This window comes from Impatiens glandulifera, chromosome 9 (genome assembly GCF_907164915.1).
Source record: "Impatiens glandulifera chromosome 9, dImpGla2.1, whole genome shotgun sequence".
In the NCBI taxonomy this organism is placed as follows: Eukaryota; Viridiplantae; Streptophyta; class Magnoliopsida; order Ericales; family Balsaminaceae; genus Impatiens; species Impatiens glandulifera.
In genome coordinates, this window is record NC_061870.1 from 34206669 (window position 1) to 34225741 (window position 19073).

The following is a 19073-nucleotide window of genomic DNA, read 5'->3' on the forward strand; positions in this document are numbered from 1 at the left end:
GATTCTTTCCATCCTCTAGAAAGAGATGATGTGAACTGCTGAGAGTGGAAGCAAACGTCTTAAGTCTACATAGTCCCACATTTATTGGCTTAGTTAACTGACAAATGGATTTCAAATAGAAGCTAACATAACTGCATAAAATGCTTGGGAGTATCCAGAATGGTTATGATTTTAATGGTAATTCTCTGTAGTAGTTTGGACACATGATAAGCAGCTTTTTTGGGGGGAAAAGGCATTGCCTTTTTTTTAATAAAAGCTAAGTAGACCTTTATAGTTTTAGAAGCAATATTTTATGCTTGAATTACTATACTTTATTATGTATCAAGTTCCAGTTAAATGAAATTTACAGAGAGGTCTTATGGCACTTGCGGATGTTGAAGGAGCCCAAATTAATTTGAGACAACTTACTGTTGCACATCAAATGGCAAGCTGGGAATCCATTCAAGAGATTTTTGTCCGACATTATGCTCGTCAATTTCTTCATGAGATATTCAAGGTAAATAATACCCGGATGCATATATCTCTCTACTACTGCTTGTTGCAAAATATATCTACAATTCAACAGTTTCTCAATTAAAAACTCTTGGGGATGCAAAAACTTCTTCCTGAATAAAAAGCATTTTGGATTCAAACTATTGTCCCAATTTTATACAATCTTGGGTTTTCAATAAAAGCAATATTATTATGATTGATCAAAGGTCACCCTATGTGGTGATCAAATACATTTAAACCTAGGTATGACACCTGCTTGATGTATCATTGTTTAAGGATGTAGGACTTTGCAGTCTTAACACTCCTGATGAAGCAGAAATCCAACTTTCTGAAAAGGATAACTGTGTTATACACATTATCTTGGTATTGTTCCACTATATTCATTATGTTTTGATCCTCTATGTTTTGAATTAAGATTTTGAATTATTATGTTTGGAAATGTATTGAAGTAGTAATAAATCTTAGGGGTCATTGTATTCCGTTTTCTTTCATACTCCTTATCTAAATGTGTCTTGTCAGGTTTTTGGTTCTGCTGGAGTAATAGGAAACCCTATGGGATTTGCACGTAACATGGGCCTTGGTATCAGAGATTTCTTATCAGCTCCTGTGAAGAGCGTTTTTCAGGTGGATCACGTTGTTTACTAAGTTATGCTGAGTGTTATTTTGTGCTTAACACAAGTGTCAAATTTGCAGAGCCCTACTGGTATTTTGACAGGCATGGCTCAAGGAACGTCTAGTCTTCTCAGTAATACTGTTTATGCTGTTAGTGATGCTGCCACCCAATTCAGCAGGGCGGCCCACAAGGTATTCATATTATTGAGCCATTTGGATTGTAAACTGATTTATGGACAGCTAATATGTTGTGTATAATACACAGGGTATTGTTGCATTTACATATGACGATCAATCAGCTGAAAAAATGGAAAAGCAACAAAAGGGTATTCCTTCACACAGCAAAGGTGTAATCAATGAATTCTTAGAGGTAGATTCAATCCCTCTTCGTTCCATTCATAGTTTCTGGCATAGTGATGTTGGTACAAACACAACTGAATGACATAGGATCTACAATAGAAATTTGTCATTTGTCTCTGGATTTAGTTATAGGTGGTTCTGTAAATGTATTTCAGTTGAGTAAATTCATACTTACTCAGTTACTCCCTAACTCTAGTTATATATATATTGAGTAAAAAAATTTAACAAAATTTATAATGATAAAAAAAACAGGTTGCTGTTTGAAAATGATTTTTACAATTTTTGTAAATATTATAGTTATATTTTTCAAGAAACGCATTAATTATATGTAACAACTAACAAGGAGGGTTTTTAACATTAAAAAAAAACTCCCGGGCAAAGAAAAAAGGAATGATGGAAACCTCTATTTTCCAATACCCAAATTTTTTATGATGTTTCATTTACATTTTCATTTCAGGGGCTAACTGGTCTCCTCCAGACACCAATTAAAGAAGCTGAGAAACATGGGCTTGCAGGAGTTGTCTCAGGTTTTTCTCTATTGAATAGTTCTATTACTTTTCCTATTCATCAGCGAGAGCCTATTTGGACACTCGTATTTCGTTACAATCTCTGCAATAATCACAATCTCATTGGAAAATTGCAAAGTTAAAATTGAGACTAATTTTTTCTTTCGGTATAAGAATTCGTCTGTATCATGATGCAAATTATAGTGTGATTTGATTTTGTGAAGCATTATCCAAATTATAGTGTACTTTTTTTTGTTTCATTTGGCATACATACTGTTTTTCTGAATCATGATCAGATGATTGTGATTTTTTCTAGATTTGTTTCATGTTAAAGCTGGTGGTTTGTCATTTGGCAGGATTTGCCCTAGGGGTAGCAGGAGTTGTAGCTAGACCAACTGCCAGCATCCTCGAAGTAGCTGGGAAAACTGCACAAAGTATCAGAAACCGGAGCAAGCTCCACCAAACAGGGGGATGTCAACGTCTTAGGGTTCGTCTTCCCAGGCCCTTAAGCCGAGAACTTCCCTTAATGCCTTATTCTTGGGAAGAAGCAATTGGAGCATTTATCCTTGCAGAAACTGAAGACAGCTTAGTTCTCAAGGACGAGACACTTGTCCTCTGCAAACCCCTTAAACCAGAAGGTAAATTCACAGTCTTCACAGAAAAGCGTATATTGGTCATTAACTGCCTGAGTTTGGCCAATATTGGGAACTCTGATTTTCCGGGTGTCCCTGCCAGTCTTGATTGGATGATAGAAGCCGAAATATTGATGGATAGCATTATCCATGCTGATTCATCGAAAGATGTGGTTCATATTGTTGGAAGCAGTTCTGATCCTCTCGTAAGTCAGAATCATCAAAACTTGCATAATAAACAAACCGCCTTCAGCTCCAGCTCTAGTTCTAGTACAAGGAATGCCCATAGTCCCCTCCCGTTTTATCAAACTGACTTGCAGTTTGCATTCGAGGAAGATGCTAATGAGTCGCTACAAATTCTGTTCTCTACTATTGAGAGCGGGAAAGAGCGAGGCTGGGGCCGCACTCATATTGTGCATCAAATCAATCTTAGGTAGGTAGGTGTAATTATTTTTTGATCAAATTTGTTTAAGGAACAAGAAGAAAAATAGGAATAAGCTTCTTTAATCATTTATATGTACTCCATATGTGCATTAATGTACATATATATATTTATTGATTGTTAGTTTTTCAAAAATATTCATTTTGTTATAGAATTTCAATTAAAATATTAAATTGTAAATTTTAAGAAATTTATTTCATAAATTTTTTAGTTTTTTTAGTACTGGAAACTTATATTTTGATGGACCAAAACCTTCTGTAATAAAATAAAATAAATTGAAATTGCAATTTTTAAGTTAAGTAGAAGTGTGATATTACAAGTTTAATTTTTTTTATAATTTTAATTACATTATATTTTTATTTTCAAATTTACCTGAACAAAATAATTATTAAAAATAGAATTAGGTTCAATTTCAATTCTAATTTTATTTAATTACCAAGCATAATTTTATTCAAATTGTTCTTTTACTATTATTTACATTTAGTGTGTAGCACTGTTTATACTATATTGTCTTCAAAATAATAAAATTCTATGATGAAATTATACAAAATAATATCTTTATATAATATATTTAAAATTAAATATTATTATAAAAATTAAATTTAAATTTTTTTTAAAATATGAAAAATAAATAAATATATTGTTCAGTATATATAATTAATTATGTTTATTAGTTTTTAAAGTGGAAATACAAATATTATCCACGTCACAAAAAAAAAAAATCTAATATAAAATGATTGACACTTAATTTAACCTTAATAATATCGTCATTCTTTCCTAAAATATGAAAAATATATTAGTAATATTATATATTTAATTGTATTTATTAGTTTAAAATTTGGAATGGACACATAAATATTATTCACTATCAACTACTAATTAAACCGAAAAAAACGTCTTGCACAATTCAAATCATAAACCACAGGACGATTTGTAATTGACATGTAGTTAGTTATTCGTACAACGGGCAGGGTAAGAATTCTTAATTTCAAATATATAATTAAAACTGGTTGATGTTTGAAAAGTATATTATATAATTTTAAGAACCTTATTTAATTATTGGTTTAAAATTAATGGGCTTTATTTATTTTATTAAGTATTAACAGACAAGTAGGGTTTCTAACTAAAAAAAGGAACTCATATAAAGAAAGAAGAAAGGACCGACGGAAAACCCTATTTGCGGCGGAGAACTCAGAAGCAGAATCCAGAAGATACCTAGGTACCTGTTCTTCCAAATCTTCATTCATTCAATTGTTACATGATTTCACTGCATTCTGCTGACGTTACCGAATCCATGTTCTTCAAAGCCCGTCGTTTGTGATCCCATTTCTGCTACTAGACGTATTGGATCTAATGTTTTAGTTCTATCTAGTAGATTCGTCTTATTTCTGTTGCGCACTGTCTCATATTGCCTAGATCTTGTTTTTGTGCTTCAAATTCTTCTTATATCTAGTTGGAAACTCATCTAAATGTTCTGGTGCTGAATAACATGCGTAAAATCTATGAACTTTCCAACTCAGCCGACAGCTTAAGGTATTAATTAAGCAATGTCTTATGAGGACATCAAGCTAAATCTTTTAAAAAACAAACGATGATTATGTGATTCAACTTGAAACTAGGGTTATTAGTTCACCAGTTGAACTATTTTGCATGTTATCATCTAAATTGGTACATGATTATGAAAGTGATAATTATTTTAATCTGACTGTTTAGAATGAAACCATTATCTGATGGATTTATGTATGTGTTGTTGAAATAGGTCATGGCTCCTAAACAGCCAAACACAGGCCTCTTTGTGGGGTTGAACAAAGGGCATATAGTTACCAAGAAAGAGTTGGCTCCACGCCCATCTGATAGGAAAGGCGTAAGTTTGTCATCTATTCTTACATTTATGTTATATGGTTATGAAACTAGAGTTTATAATACAATTGTAATTATGTTTCAGAAAAGTACGAAAAGGGTTCAATTTGTGAGATCATTGATTAGAGAAGTGGCTGGCTTTGCACCTTATGAGAAGAGAATTACTGAACTTCTAAAGGTTGGAAAGGATAAGCGTGCTCTGAAAGTGGCCAAGAGAAAGTTGGGCACACACAAGAGGGCGAAGAGGAAGCGTGAGGAGATGTCTAGCGTTCTCCGTAAGATGAGGTAGAATTGATTTTTATGATTTTGGGCACATTGTTGAATTTCTTTTGTATTGATTTATGCTCTTTATATTGAGGTTTTCTTAACTATTTGTGTAGGTCTGCTGGAGGTGGTGAAAAGAAGAAGTGATTTGGCATTCCTTCTTTCATTTAATGTTTTCAAAAGTTTTTGAATCTTCATCATGTATGCCTTCTTCCCATGTATAAGACAAATCTTTAATATTGTTTCTTCTTTATGTAGACTTTTATCGGCACTAATATTATGATTTAGTAGTGAGCTTTCTGGAATATGATCTCTGCACTATTTGTTAATCTATGGATTTTGCAAAAAAAAATCTTTGAACTTGTTAAATTATGGTCATATGTAAAAGGACCACTTCATACATAGGCTTAAATGTTAGTAAATAGGCTGTGATTTCAATTCATGAACCAAAATCAGGTTCTTTACAATTCTAAAACTTTTTTTTTTTAAAGTATCACAATCTCTATAGTTATAATAGCTAGTTTAAGTTGTTTAGCTATATTTGTTTTTGTAAAAAAAAAAATCAAATCTTCTTTTTACTAAACATTTACATTAAGTTATGAGTCCAAATGTTTTTCTCATCTCAAATTGTATTCATATATCTTTTAGAATATAACATATTTTAAATGAAGTGAAATGTTCAACATGAATAGAAGGTGAGACAAAGCTATAGTCTCACTTTGTAAAATAAATTAATATAATAATAACAATAATCAGTCATTTATTAAAAAGAATTACCTAGGAAATTACTACAAAAAATCATTGAACTAAATAAAAATGAGGAAGCAAAAAAAGGTCCCTTATTCTTTGTTCTTGTTCTTTAAGAAAATTGAACTTAAAATTTTTAATTTCTTAGATAAATTATTTTTACTTTGAGCTATCCTGATTGGTTCATTGTTTATGTATATACACTAATACAAATATTATTATAAACCTTAAATCTTAATCTTACAAGGTAAGAACATTGTCAAGTTGAACTAACAGGTGAGTAAGAACAAGTTTAATGAACCATATACAAAGATCAATTATCTAAGTTTTGAGTTGTGAAAAAACCTCACTTTCTTCTTTCCATAATTCAAATAAACTCAACTCAAAAACAATTTTCATTTGTCAAAAATAAAAAACAGTCATATTTATTAGGAAAAATTAATAAAATTTAATCACCTTATATATATATTTTCATTTGAAATGATTTTATCTATTCTAATAATATATTTCCTATAACCGGAAATATCCACTTTTTACATTTTAAAAAACAACATAAACATTTCACACTTATCCCCTTTTCAGACAAATAAATAATTAAATAACCAGAGATACCTTAAGAAGTAAAGAAATATTCTGATGGAACATTTTATTCTATAGTAAATTAGTCATAAATATTAAATACACGAATAAACCAATATTTTTTTTTATTGTGATGATATTAATCCTACTAAAATACTAGTTTTCCGCATAAATTATATATGTTTGGGCTTTGTTTCAATTGAAATTATTTTAAATTTATAAATTTAATTATCTTTAAACTTACTAATTAATTACTCCCTCTTTAAATCACAAAAATCGATTATTAAAATAACCAAATAACAAGTACGATTTCAACTTAAATCGAGTTAAGTTGAGTAGAAGTTATGTTACGGGATCATTCTAATATTCTTAGATTAAACAAAAATTATATATTATTTTTAATAAATATTTATATCATAAACCTTAATTATTTAAACCCTAATATTGTTAGTATTTTTGGTATTATCATTTTGTTTAAAGAAAAGGCAAATAAATGTTGGAACTTGTCTGAAGGATATGAGAGAATTCCTCCATTAAAGATTTATAGGTAATGTTTCTCTGCAACATAGTTTCATTAAGGATCCGACGTATTTCACTTCATTCAAATTACGCTCTAAATTCATGGGCTGTATCTCTTTCTTACTGTAAAGAATCAATCTTGAACCAGACTCTTCACTCAAAAACATCAGATTCAGACCATCCAGTTGATTCGCTACCGCCTTACTTAACCCAGTTGCAAATCTTGGTTGATCACTACAATTCGGCTATCGCCCCACCAAGAACTGGACTGCCTTCGCCAATTCAAAATTCTGAGGATTACTATGAATTTCTTATCCACAACTTTCGATTTTCGTCCTCTCATACTGTTGCTAAGCAGCTTCATTTATTGTTTATCAAGAATGGACTTATTGGGAACAACTTTTGCTCCAACACCATTAAAAGTATTTACGCCAGAACCGGCGACATCATTGCTGCAGATAAGCTGTTTGCTGAAATGCCCCAAAGAAATTATACCCAGAATGGAATATCAGATGAAGCCTGCACTGACTTTATAGAAATTGTGAGGTCAGGGGTTTATCCAAGTTCTTATACTTTTGGGAGTGTTCTCAAAGCTTGCATTGGTTTAGGCTCGTCCGGACTAAGGGTTGGTTTGCAAATTCATGGTCTAATCCTGAAAACCCCATATGTATTTGATGTTTCGATGTCTAATGTATTGATTTTAATGTATGGAAACAGCAGGAATCTTGTCGAGTGTGCTTATTGTGTTTTCTATGATATGCATATAAGAGACGTAATATCATGGAATTCAATCATATCGGTTTGTTCGCACAGAGGGGACTTGCTTTCTGCCTTTGAACTCTTCTCTCAAATGCAACAAGGATTCGAACTGGATGTTCGGCCGAATGAGTATACGTTTGGCAGCTTACTATCTGTGGCTAGTTCTGTGGATTATAACTGCCAATGTTTGCTTGAACAGATGCTTTCTAAATCTATGAAGTATGGAATTATGCACGATCTTTATGTCGGAAGTGCATTGGTAAGTGGATTAACTAGAGTAGGCTTGTTAGATATTGCCAAGAACATATTTCAGCAAATGAATGTTAGGAATGTGGCGACCATGAATGGCTTGATGGTTGGATTGGTAAAGCAAAGACAAGGAGAAGAGGCAACCGTGGTATTTAGAGAGATGGAAGGATTAATAGAAAGAAACTCAAAGTCTTATTCCATCCTTATGAGTTCGTTTACTGAGTTTTCTGATCTAAAAAAAGGGAAGAACAAAGGTAAAGAGGTTCATGCTCATGTCATGCGGGCTGGTTTATTCGATTCTGATGTTTCCATAGGAAACGCACTTATTAACATGTATGCTAAATGTGGAGCCATTTTCGATGCTTGTTCAGTCTTTGAGCTTATGGTTTGTAAGGACTCGGTTTCTTGGAACTCCATAATCTCGAGCTTTGATCAGAATGAGGATTATGAAGGCTCGGTTTTACAATTCCAAAAAATGAGAAGGATAGGATTGATGCCATCTAATTTCACTTTTATAAGCGCTTTGAGTTCCTGCGGAAGCTTAGGTTGGATTAACATAGGAAAGCAGATTCATGGCAAAGGAATACAGGTGGGGCTTGATTTGGATATATCGGTATCAAATGTTCTCATTTGTTTATATTCCATGACAGGGTTTTCCTCTGAATCCTTGAAGGTGTTCTCTTTAATGTCGGATCATGACCGAGTTTCATGGAACTCTATTATTCGAGCTTTGGCTGATTCCGAGGAACATTTATTAGAGTCTTTAAGATATTTCATTGAAATGATGCGAGTCGGATGGTCTCCTAATGACATCACTATAATAAATGTTTTATCGTCGGTATCGTCTCATTCTGTCCATCAAGTTCATGCCCTGGCAGTAAAATATTGTCTTGCAAATGAAACTACAGTCGAAAATACTCTCCTTTCCTGCTATGGAAAGTCTGGGCATATAGATGAATGTGAGAAGATTTTTTCTTTGATGTCTGAAAGAAGAAATGAAATAGCTTGGAATTCAATGATTTTGGGTTATATTCATAATGACCAATTAGATAAAGCAATGGATTTGGTTTCGGCTATGCTGCAAACGGGTAAAAGATTAGATTCATTCACATTTGCCACGGTTCTTAGTGCATGTGCTTCGGTTTCAATGTTGGAGCGAGGTATGGAGATCCACGGTTGTAGTATAAGGGCTTGTTTGGAGTCAGATGTCGTTGTTGGTAGTGCATTAGTGGACATGTATGCCAAATGCGGGAGAATCGATTACGCGGTTAGGTTCTTCGATTCAATGCCGTTTAGGAACTTGTACACATGGAATGCAATGATTTCTGGATTCGCAAGCCACGGTTCTGGGTACGAAGCACTAGAACTTTTTACAAAAATGAGTCATTCGCCCGATCACGTCACTTTCGTCGCGGTTCTATCTGCTTGCAGCCACGTCGGTTTGGTTGAAGAAGGGTTTAAGCATTTTGAGTCGATGAGTAAGATATATGACCTAGCTCCAAAAATTGAGCATTTCTCGTGCATGGTGGATGTGTTGGGACGGGCGGGTGAACTCAATAAAATGGATGAATTCATTAGAAGAATGCCAATCGAGCCGAATGAACTCATATGGAGGACGGTTTTAGCAGCCTGTTCTCGTTCGAATGGTTTGAAAACAGATTTGGGTAGGAAAGCTGCTAAGAAGCTTAAGGAAATGGAACCTCAAAATGCGGTTAATTATATACTTCTTGCGAATATGTATGCTGCTGGAGAGAGTTGGATCAATGTAGAAGAAGCCCGAGAAGCAATGAGGGAATCGGCAGCTAAAAAAGAAGTTGGTTGCAGTTGGGTTGGGTGATGATCTCGCGGTTGACTATCCTGGGAAAAAGATGTCATCCATGAAAACTAAAGGTGTGTCTCAATCTTTAATGCCTTTTTGTTGTTCTTTCAATGAAAGTTGACAAGGTTGGTTGAGTCTTTCTTCTGGATCTTCATTTGGATCCAACTCTGGCAAACAGTTTCTCTGGAAAGACAACATTTTTGTTAGAAATGAGAATATTTTCTCGAGGAAGATTGTTGATTCAAACCTATCAAGTATTAGGCATGCATTATGGAGGTGTCCATGGGAGAAGTCTGTCTAGTTAGATGTGTAGTAGTATTTGTTGTATTAGGGATATTATTATCTCAATTGGGCTATTATCCAAAACAAAATGGCAATCTTCTTGTTGGATTATTTTTCAAAAAAATAATTGTTAACCTAAGTTTGATAAAGGGATAGAAATATATTAACTTAACCCACTAGGATATTCTCATGGAATTATGTTAATTTCTTTTTGAAAATAAATTTATATATTTCAAAAAATATGATTTTACATTTTTTTCTAGAATGAGTGAGTGAAGGAAAAAAAAGGAATGAATGAAAAGAAGTGTTCTTTGTTGGAAAAAGAAAGAGGGCAAAAGAAGAGTTTGGTAACTGGGATCCCAACTGAATCAAGAACACTTTCATTTAAAAATAGTTCTAATGTGTTTATAAACTAACGTGCTTAACCCACAGGAATTTACTCCAAAATAGAAAAATTCAGTGTTCTAAAATATATAAAAAAAAATACCAAAACAATGACAAAAAAATTTAAAATCATGCATTTAGAGGATTAGAGTATAAATATATAATGAATATTAAAAAAAATAAAATAATTTAATTGATTATTTGAATCATGTGAAATGAGTTGACTTTTTAAAGTTCAGAATTTTTTTTCATTAAAGGAGGCTAGCACAATATCCCACCATCATGAACTCCACACTTAAAATCAAAGTGTTTACCGTAATAATCAAACTTGAGAGCTCAACCTTTAAGTTACAGACTCTTATAACCTGAGCAACCCTAGGTGGATGTGTAGATTGTTGATTGAATCCCATAAAACAAGGCCTTAATATAAAATTGTAAATGTAAGTTGCCAATTTTTAAAATGAGGATATGGCGTTGCACTAAGTTGCCAAAAGCACAAGGATATCAAATGGAGGGAGTATTGTTTTGGAAATGAATAGTAGGGATAGGGTTAGTGTCATATTAGTAAATAAATGGGTGATTCTGTTAATTTCATTCTCTGTTGGATGTTAAGAGTGGGTTGAACTGTTGAAGTTCGCGTTTGGTAATTACAAAATAGTTAGTTGGTGTATTTGTAGGTAGAAGTGATCAATTCCCTGCCGGAATTCTTTCCTAAAGTGGAAGCATGGGTGGAAGATGTTCTAATGGAGGAAGGAAATGCAACAATACTCACCCTTGTTGTGTGCTTGCTAACTGTCCTCTATTTCCGGGAGCGACAGCGTAGGAATGCTGCAGCTGCCTTGCAACGTCAACAACCTGAAAATGCTGTACAATTCCAACTCTGATTATGGTTTGTGAAACGTGTTTATTGTCTGTCGGTTATTATTTTCAATATTTTGTAATGATAACTGAAACTTTATTGCTAATTTAGCTGGAAAAAGTTCAATAAGCTTGCAGACTTGAGGATGATATAACAGTTTGGTAGGTTAGGGTTAGTATCATCATTCTTGGTACTGAAAATTGTATAGCCTGATTTTAGTTCAGACCTCCCCCTCTCTCTCTCTGTGTCTTTTGTAGATCATATTGATTGATAGTAATATTTTTGTTGCCAAACAAAATTTTTTTTGTCTCCTGTCGATGATTTTGGCCTTGTTTTGTTATGTTATTTCAATCGATGTATTCTATTACAATATGAACTGGGAACTGATTTCAAGATATTAAATCTGGAAGGATCTGACATTCTTTTCTTAACTCATACCTTAACTGGATTTCTTTGTAAAGAAGAATAAGGCATTTTCTCCACCTGCCTTTTTGGTTAATCTTCTATGATGGTGATCTTTTGACTTTGATAATGTTTGGCACAAACCTTCATTACATGTATCTTGACTTCTGATTTCTCCTTGTTGATAACTTACAACATGTTTATTTGATTTTTGAGATCTCGGTAAGATTCGAGTTTTTCTTTTTCTCATTTTTGTAAATGCCATTGTTCTGGTCATTTATTAAAGATAGACATTATTTTTGTCTTTCCTATAATAAAAGCACAAGTCAATGGGTTGTGCTCGGGTCAATATGAAGTAATGAGTTAGCTTCCGATTTGGAGATACAGATTATGTGTTGACTTTAGTCAGTTGGTTTACAAAGAAGGTATGATATTCTTCAATGCATGTATTTGTAGTGAATCTCATGTTGAAATGGTGCCTTATTTCCATGCAACTTTTGCAGTTTGTTCAAGAAAGTCTAGAAGATCACTATACCCTTTGATTGTACAATTTTTTTTATTTTTTTGGTATGTTTTTCGGTTTAGTTGAAAAAGTGGGTCTAGATTAACTTACATTTGACAAGGAGAAAGTCACTTACATAATACAGAGATTTTGTATAAATTGAAATTCAAATGATGAAGGAACTGTAAGCCTTAAAAGTTGTGAAACTCATCAAGATTAAAGGTAAGTTTTACTAAATTAATTTGAAAATTGAAGTATAATAAATTATGTAAATTGTATATTTTATAGTTTTAAATTCGTCACGCGATATAAAAATATTGTATAATGGAATGACTTTATCCTTCTAATTAATTTTGAAAACATACATTTTTGGTTATTTATTTTTATCTTTGTAAATTTTATTTATTATTATATTAGTAAATGTAAGAATAATGATGAGAAAAAATGGAAATTTGAAGTAAAAACAGAGAAGCCAAAAAGGTTCTGGCATTGCTAACTTTAAACAACCGACTCCCATTGTAGCAAAACAAAAAACAAAACATTAATGTTTTACAACGTTTTTGAGGTAGATTTACATGATGAAAAGGTCAGCCCACAACCTTAGTTGCAAAAAGATCTGCAATTAACTGCAAACCACCAAATTTAACTGTAACAAAACAAAACATTTACATGATTAAAAGGTCAGTTGACTCAGTCCACAAACTTAGTTGCAAAGATCCTATACTTCCTGGTTCCCCATTTGTCATTTTTATCAGTATAATAGGATTTTAAACAAAACTCCACCCATGGTGGATTCCTTTGGGCGCATTGCTGTTCTTCATTGCTCCTCCCACTTGGAATCATCACTCCAAGCAAAGCATTCCTTGTTCTTTTCAATGTCTTGTCAGAAGGATACCCATCGAAAAAATACTCCTATCATAACAATATATTAGTTATGAATTCAATTCAATCTCAAAAGAAAAAAAAGAAAAAAAAGGATGGTTGTTCAGTTACCGAATCTTCTGCAAATAAAAATGCATGGATTCTGGCAGTTGCATCCTCCAGGGTCAATGTTATCCTGTATATTCCTTGTGGAGAGCAGAAATCTTCCGTCTCGAATGGACGTATTGAAATAACCCTAACCGCACACTTAAACTTACCAGTTACCTGCAAATAAGGCTCCAACATTAAGAGGGCTTCATCTTTTCAATAATAAGTCTTTTTATCGATTTTCCTTTCAATAATAATGTTATCAAAGAATTCAGTTTCCATATGAGAAATCGACACAAAAAAGTTTCATTTAATGAAGTAAGTGACAAATAAACTAAACAACTGCACCCTAAAACCTTACTAATAAAAGAGAAAGGGCATCTTCAAAAAATTATTTGACTACTTGTAATGGCGAGGGAATATTACAATACCTGTGGATGGTTGATAACATCCAATAAAGTGACGAAAGGCATATTTATGTAACATGTCTCTGTAAAGAAAAATACAAATCATTAGTCCAAAGGGTTTCTGAAACATCTACATTAGCAAAGAAATCAAAGAATGTAATATTAAGAGTAAAAACTCAGGATTATGTAACAGCAGTATATTATAGGACAAAAAACAAAGACAACCTGTCATTATTGAAGAGAGAGGCAAGTGGCCAGAAAATGGCTCTCGACGCCGTTTTAAGGTTAACCGCTTTTCATAGTTCCTATGTATTCATTGCCAAGCAAAAAATCTAAATTCAGATATTCTTAGAAAACAACAAAATGGCAAAAATAAAGCAGAAATCAACACCTTTGTGATTCAGATACGAGTTTTTCGGTGTCTGACAGATACTGAAGTTTGCTATAAGGCATTAACATACACCGCCAGAGTCCAAAATGCTGTTCACATGTAACATTTATCAACTTCAACCATCTGTCACAGTTGAGTAATTGAAAACCTTGATTATCGTTTTCAATCACCACCCTCACTATGGTACCAATGGTTGGGAATTTACGCAAAACGTCCCTTGGCAAGGGAAATGGTTCCAACTGTAAAGGTGGCAGCTCTTCAATTTCATTTTCTTTCCTGTTTTTTATAAATGAAGCACTTATGAAAACATAGATTTTCATTACTATTTGATAAGAAAATAGACTGATTACATCAAGAGAATGAAACTTTATCCTTTCAAAATAGTATACATTAAAGTAGATAAGACCTTTTCAAGGAAGAGGATGATGAATTCGGAAGGAAGATAGAAGAAGAAAGGATGACATGTAATTATTTATTTTTGTTTAAACAACTAACACATGAGACAACTTCTAATGAAGTAAGACATTAACTTGATTTGAACATTTTTCAACACTTTATGTCTCACTATGGGATGCAAATGAGCTTAAGTCCCATTTAGAAAATATCGCAAAACTTTAGAACTCAATTAGGTATTATGGCCTTGAATTTAATAAGGATGCTATTATCTAATGGTATCCATAGATGATCTCTATTTTGAATGAAACATATTTCTAACAATACAATTTTGTATTGATTTTCTATAATTTCAAATAGATACTGATTTTTGTGAATCTAGACAAAGGAAAACATTTAAAAAAATATCTGGTATTTAGTTTCCAAAAAGGAAACAACCTAAACCCCAACAGTGATATCTGATGAACTAGATGATTATTTTAACTGATCATACAAGACAAAAGAACACAATGTTGCCCATCCTATGATAAACACAAATAATAAGCCTTACTTTGCTCGCATATTAGCTCGTGGAGCATCAGTGCCATCCCAAACAAAGGCCATCCATTTGTTTTCTTGAACCTTACATATGTGAAGCACCTGGTTATGGAAAAAAGTTCAATATAAAGCATAACAAGCCCATAAGAAATCATAGCAAAAGTTGCCAGAAAATTCATATTGAAAGAAATGGACAAATTATTGGATATGAACATTTTACACACTGCATAATCACTGAATATGGTAAGCAAACTGTTGCATTACCTTGCATATCAAAGTAAGGTGGTCTCCAACTCTGATATCTTCCAAGGGTAAATACTCATTCAACCCGAACAACGAAATGCCTTGGAATAAAAAAAAATGTGTTAAAAATTCCACAAGATTTTTATCCAGATGTTACATAGTGTGGCATTGTGCTATAAATTAGCAACATATTTTGCAATAGTTTTGAAAATTTTATGGAATGTAAAACCTCATGCTCAAGGATATAACTCTGTGCTATAAATTCATGGCCCAGGTCTGAACTAAGATGCATGATCCTAATAACATTTTATCTTTTGATTAAGGTGTCCAATAAAGCTCTAACATGTTTAAAAATAAGTCACCTATATGAAATCAAGTGCTACTAAATGCATTGCCGAGGATGACAAAATAATCCTATATTAGTAAAAAAAAAAATTAGATAATATGGTTTGTGTTTAGCTTGCCAACCAAAGAGTTGCCATGTCATATAATGTTTGCCTCTAAAAACAGTGAATCCTTTGTACACATAAAGTAAGTAACTTCACAGCTATGTAAAAGCAATGAAAGATAAGTTAACAGAGATAAATTAACTGTTTTTTTTCCTTTCTATAAGCTCTTTCACTGCAAAACATGTACTTACTATTTTAGGCTAGCAGTAAAACCAGGATTACCTACTTTTGTCCGGGTTATGATTAAGCAGCCACTTCCTTAGGCAGTCCAAAAACTTATTATTCTCGTCTCTTGGATGAAAGTTTGCTGATGCCTGATAGGGTTGAAACTGAGTGCCATGTTTTCCCTCAAATATAGCAAATGAGGAGAACTTTTTGTTGAAAACAGCATTAACGTCTCCACGGTGATATTTTATCTGCAAGGGTTAAGCCATATTACTGGATATCCTTCTGGATAACACACACAGCTGAACAAAAATGTAAAAACAGTACACATTGGTGACTCCAAACCCAAGAATAACAGAGTTCACCACTGTCTAGAGGCGAGAGCATTTGTTACAATAATATAACTGACTTACGAAAAAGAAGGCAAAGTGGAAAAACAACATTAAAGGACAATAATAATAATAATAATAGGAAATCAAGACTATATATAAGAACGAACACTTGAGCAATTTACATAAAGTATAGTTCCTAATCCTTGCATCGATCAAAGATGATATAATAAAATACCATAACACGAGAGAAGATTATTATGTCTCCAGCTGTCTGCACAGAGGGGAGCTTTTCCATATTTTCTTCAAAGCAGTTGACAAGTAGCCCAGGAGAAGAATATGATTCGTCTATTATCTTGACAGTGCAAAAACAATCTGCACAAGTACAAGAGAGTTGAGTTTTAAGGATGATCGATCCATTTCATGGAAACTTCAATCAAAGAAAAGAAGGAAATAGCAAAATATGTTACCGGTGCCCTTGGACTGACGAGGAATACTTGTTTCTAAAACGACACCGACAAGGTTAACCTTTTGATTGATGGCGGAAATGGCGGAAACTAACGGAAGAAATCTATAATCGTCGTCCCTCCTACGAGCCATTCTTCTCGTTCGTTATCTCAGTTCAAAGTTCAAACCCCTCCAAAACCCTAAATCGTTGAGTTACACTGAGACAAGGTATACATAGAAGAAAAGGGTTTGTTTGATTTCAACAACTAAACCACCGTTATATATATATTATTATTATTATTATTGAATTTAACAATTGTTTGATGAATGAGTTATTGAAATAAAACTTAATTTTATTCCAAAATTCAACCATCAATCATTAATCTAATTAATTTATTTATTTTTTAAAATATTAAAATTATATCTTACTTTTTTTTTTAATATAAATAAAAAAAAGTGATTTGATAAAAATAAATAAAAAGTAATTTTTTCTACTTTTAATCAAATCAAATAAAATTCAAAAAAACACCTCTTCAAACAACCTCTTAAAACTGTTTCATATTAATATTAACTTGTATTATTTAGGAAGTTTTTCTTACAAAATGGAGAATAAAATAGTCCAAATTAGTTGATTTTCTTTTTGAAAAAATAGCATATTACATCTATTATACTTAATAAAAGTTCTACGATCCACTATATATTAGTTGGATTGAATATGTCATATATTAAATAGAGTTAATCATTTTCAAATAACGTTATATATTCAATCATTCCTATTGAACCAAATTATAATATACTAATTTTAATTAATTTTATTATTATTATTAAAATAAAATATCACCCCTATAATATCAATTTTAAACAAACTTTTTATTATTAAATATAAATATTAAACTGATATATCTCTAAACATTCAAATATAAAATATGATTTTTTTCTAAGATCACTTTGTTTAATTATCTAGTTATTAAACATACTAAATAAACAAATAAATATATAAAAATTTTAGACAATTTAATAAAAATGAAACACATGAACTTTTTTTTAAGCCATTGTTCTCGTTATTTATCTGAGTTCAAACCCTTTCAAGGCTTGAACCCTAAATCGTTGAGTGACACTGTGACTGAACATAAAAGAATGTACCTTATACCTTACCGAAAATTTCGGTATAGAAAAATCCATATTTTTATCTTACATTTCTTTAATTTCAGTATACTTTAATTTCGGTAAAGTATTGGTATTATATTTTTGATTCCTAAAAAACATTTTAACTTAAAATAAAAAATAATAATTTAATATGGTTATATCAAAATAAAAATTAAATATATTTATTATAAAATAAAATATATATTTTTTAAATTTAACATTTTTAGAAACAAGCCAATATTATTAATTAAATTTAATTATAAAAATTATAGTTAACAAAATATAGTTAAGTATAATTTTATTAGACTAAAGTGGAGGAAATAGAATATTTTCTATTTAAGATAAATTTAATAATATTATATTTTATTAAATTTATTTAAAAAAAATAAATTAAACACATTATAATAAAATAAAATTAGTTTTATATATATATTATGAATAATATTACAGTATAATTATATTTTGATTTAATTTTAAATAATAATATTTTTATAATTAAATTAATATCAAATATATTTATTTCATTATAAGTATTATATAATTTATAAATATTATTTTGATATTTTGGTATATCCTCGAATACCAAAATTTTAAAAATATGATACATTTACCCTATTTTTAATTTCGGTATCAGTATTATACTTTACATTTTTTTGATATACCATTAAAATCGATATTTTCGATATACTTATAATATAATCGGTAATTTTTCCTACCTTTAGATATAACGATAAAACTGTTTAATATTAATATTAATTTGTATTATTATTATAAAAAAAAATCTTACAAAATGGAAAATAAAATAACACAAACTGATCAATTTTATTTTTTAAAAATAGACCTATTACAATATATATACTTAATCAAAATTATACGTTCAAAAATATATTAGGTCGATTGAATATATGTTATAGGTGCCTTTGGACTATCGAGGAATACTTGTTTCTAAAATAACACCAACAAGGTTAACTTTTTGATTGATGGCGGAAATGACGTCAACTAACGGAAGAAATCTATTATCGTCGTCCCTACGAGCCATTGTTCTCACTCGTTATCTGAGTTCAAACCCTTTCAAGACTTGAACCCTAATTCGTTAAGTGATATTGTGACTGAACATAGAAGAAAATGGTTTGTTTGTTTGATCTAAACAACGTAAACTGTTGTATATTTATATTTTTATTATTATTGAATTTAGAAAGTACTTCTTACGAAGATATACCTTAATTTTTATTCAAAAATAATAATTTTTAACCTAAGTTTGATAAAGGGATATGAATATATTAACTTAACCCACTAGATATTCTCATGAAATTATGTTATTTTCTTTT

At 31.3% G+C, this 19073-nt stretch overlaps 4 protein-coding genes across 4 annotated transcripts in view; 3 read left to right on the forward strand and 1 right to left on the reverse strand.

Annotated features, from left to right (window-relative positions):
• The window catches only part of LOC124916706, a 37454-nt gene extending 34277 nt beyond the window's left edge, over nt 1–3177 (forward strand). The window contains exons 42-47 of the mRNA XM_047457458.1: nt 350–496; nt 1012–1116; nt 1186–1296; nt 1370–1474; nt 1922–1991; nt 2327–3177. Coding sequence (XP_047313414.1) covers nt 350–496; nt 1012–1116; nt 1186–1296; nt 1370–1474; nt 1922–1991; nt 2327–3039 — 1251 coding nt within the window. The 3' untranslated portion in view covers nt 3040–3177. The remainder of the gene's footprint in view (nt 1–349; nt 497–1011; nt 1117–1185; nt 1297–1369; nt 1475–1921; nt 1992–2326) is intronic.
• A 971-nt stretch (nt 3178–4148) lies between these two features.
• On the forward strand, nt 4149–5473 carry LOC124915304 (60S ribosomal protein L36-2-like). Its single transcript, XM_047455997.1, has 4 exons — nt 4149–4263; nt 4804–4908; nt 4990–5189; nt 5285–5473. Exons 2-4 carry the CDS (start codon nt 4807–4809, stop codon nt 5313–5315), a joined length of 333 nt encoding a protein of 110 aa, XP_047311953.1. The 5' UTR covers nt 4149–4263; nt 4804–4806; the 3' UTR covers nt 5316–5473.
• A 1522-nt stretch (nt 5474–6995) lies between these two features.
• On the forward strand, nt 6996–11681 carry LOC124914524 (putative pentatricopeptide repeat-containing protein At5g09950). The gene is made up of 2 exons (XM_047455098.1): nt 6996–9911; nt 11184–11681. Exon 1 carries the CDS (start codon nt 7045–7047, stop codon nt 9856–9858), a length of 2814 nt encoding a protein of 937 aa, XP_047311054.1. The 5' UTR covers nt 6996–7044; the 3' UTR covers nt 9859–9911; nt 11184–11681.
• A 1081-nt stretch (nt 11682–12762) lies between these two features.
• On the reverse strand, nt 12763–16837 carry LOC124915446 (protection of telomeres protein 1b-like). The gene is made up of 10 exons (XM_047456160.1): nt 16623–16837; nt 16391–16527; nt 15885–16074; nt 15231–15310; nt 14980–15068; nt 14037–14312; nt 13871–13950; nt 13670–13728; nt 13263–13415; nt 12763–13181 (listed from the first exon to the last, which is right to left on the reverse strand). The coding sequence occupies exons 1-10, from the start codon at nt 16750–16752 to the stop codon at nt 12960–12962; spliced, it is 1416 nt and encodes a 471-aa protein (XP_047312116.1). The 5' UTR covers nt 16753–16837; the 3' UTR covers nt 12763–12959.
• Between the last annotated feature and the right edge of the window lie 2236 nt (nt 16838–19073).

Bases quoted from the DNA above. Each gene is read 5' to 3' on its own strand.
- LOC124914524 (XM_047455098.1), top strand. From the start codon at position 7,045: ATGTTTCTCTGCAACATAGTTTCATTAAGGATCCGACGTATTTCACTT.
- LOC124915304 (XM_047455997.1), top strand. From the start codon at position 4,807: ATGGCTCCTAAACAGCCAAACACAGGCCTCTTTGTGGGGTTGAACAAA. The intron at 4,909-4,989 runs GTAAGTTTGTCA...ATTATGTTTCAG, and splicing joins GCCCATCTGATAGGAAAGGC to AAAAGTACGAAAAGGGTTCA. The intron at 5,190-5,284 runs GTAGAATTGATT...CTATTTGTGTAG, and splicing joins AGCGTTCTCCGTAAGATGAG to GTCTGCTGGAGGTGGTGAAA.
- LOC124915446 (XM_047456160.1), bottom strand. From the start codon at position 16,752: ATGGCTCGTAGGAGGGACGACGATTATAGATTTCTTCCGTTAGTTTCC. The intron at 16,075-16,390 runs GTATTTTATTAT...TAACCCTTGCAG, and splicing joins TAATCTTCTCTCGTGTTATG to ATAAAATATCACCGTGGAGA. The intron at 13,182-13,262 runs GTAACTGAACAA...TTGTTATGATAG, and splicing joins TTTTATTTGCAGAAGATTCG to GAGTATTTTTTCGATGGGTA.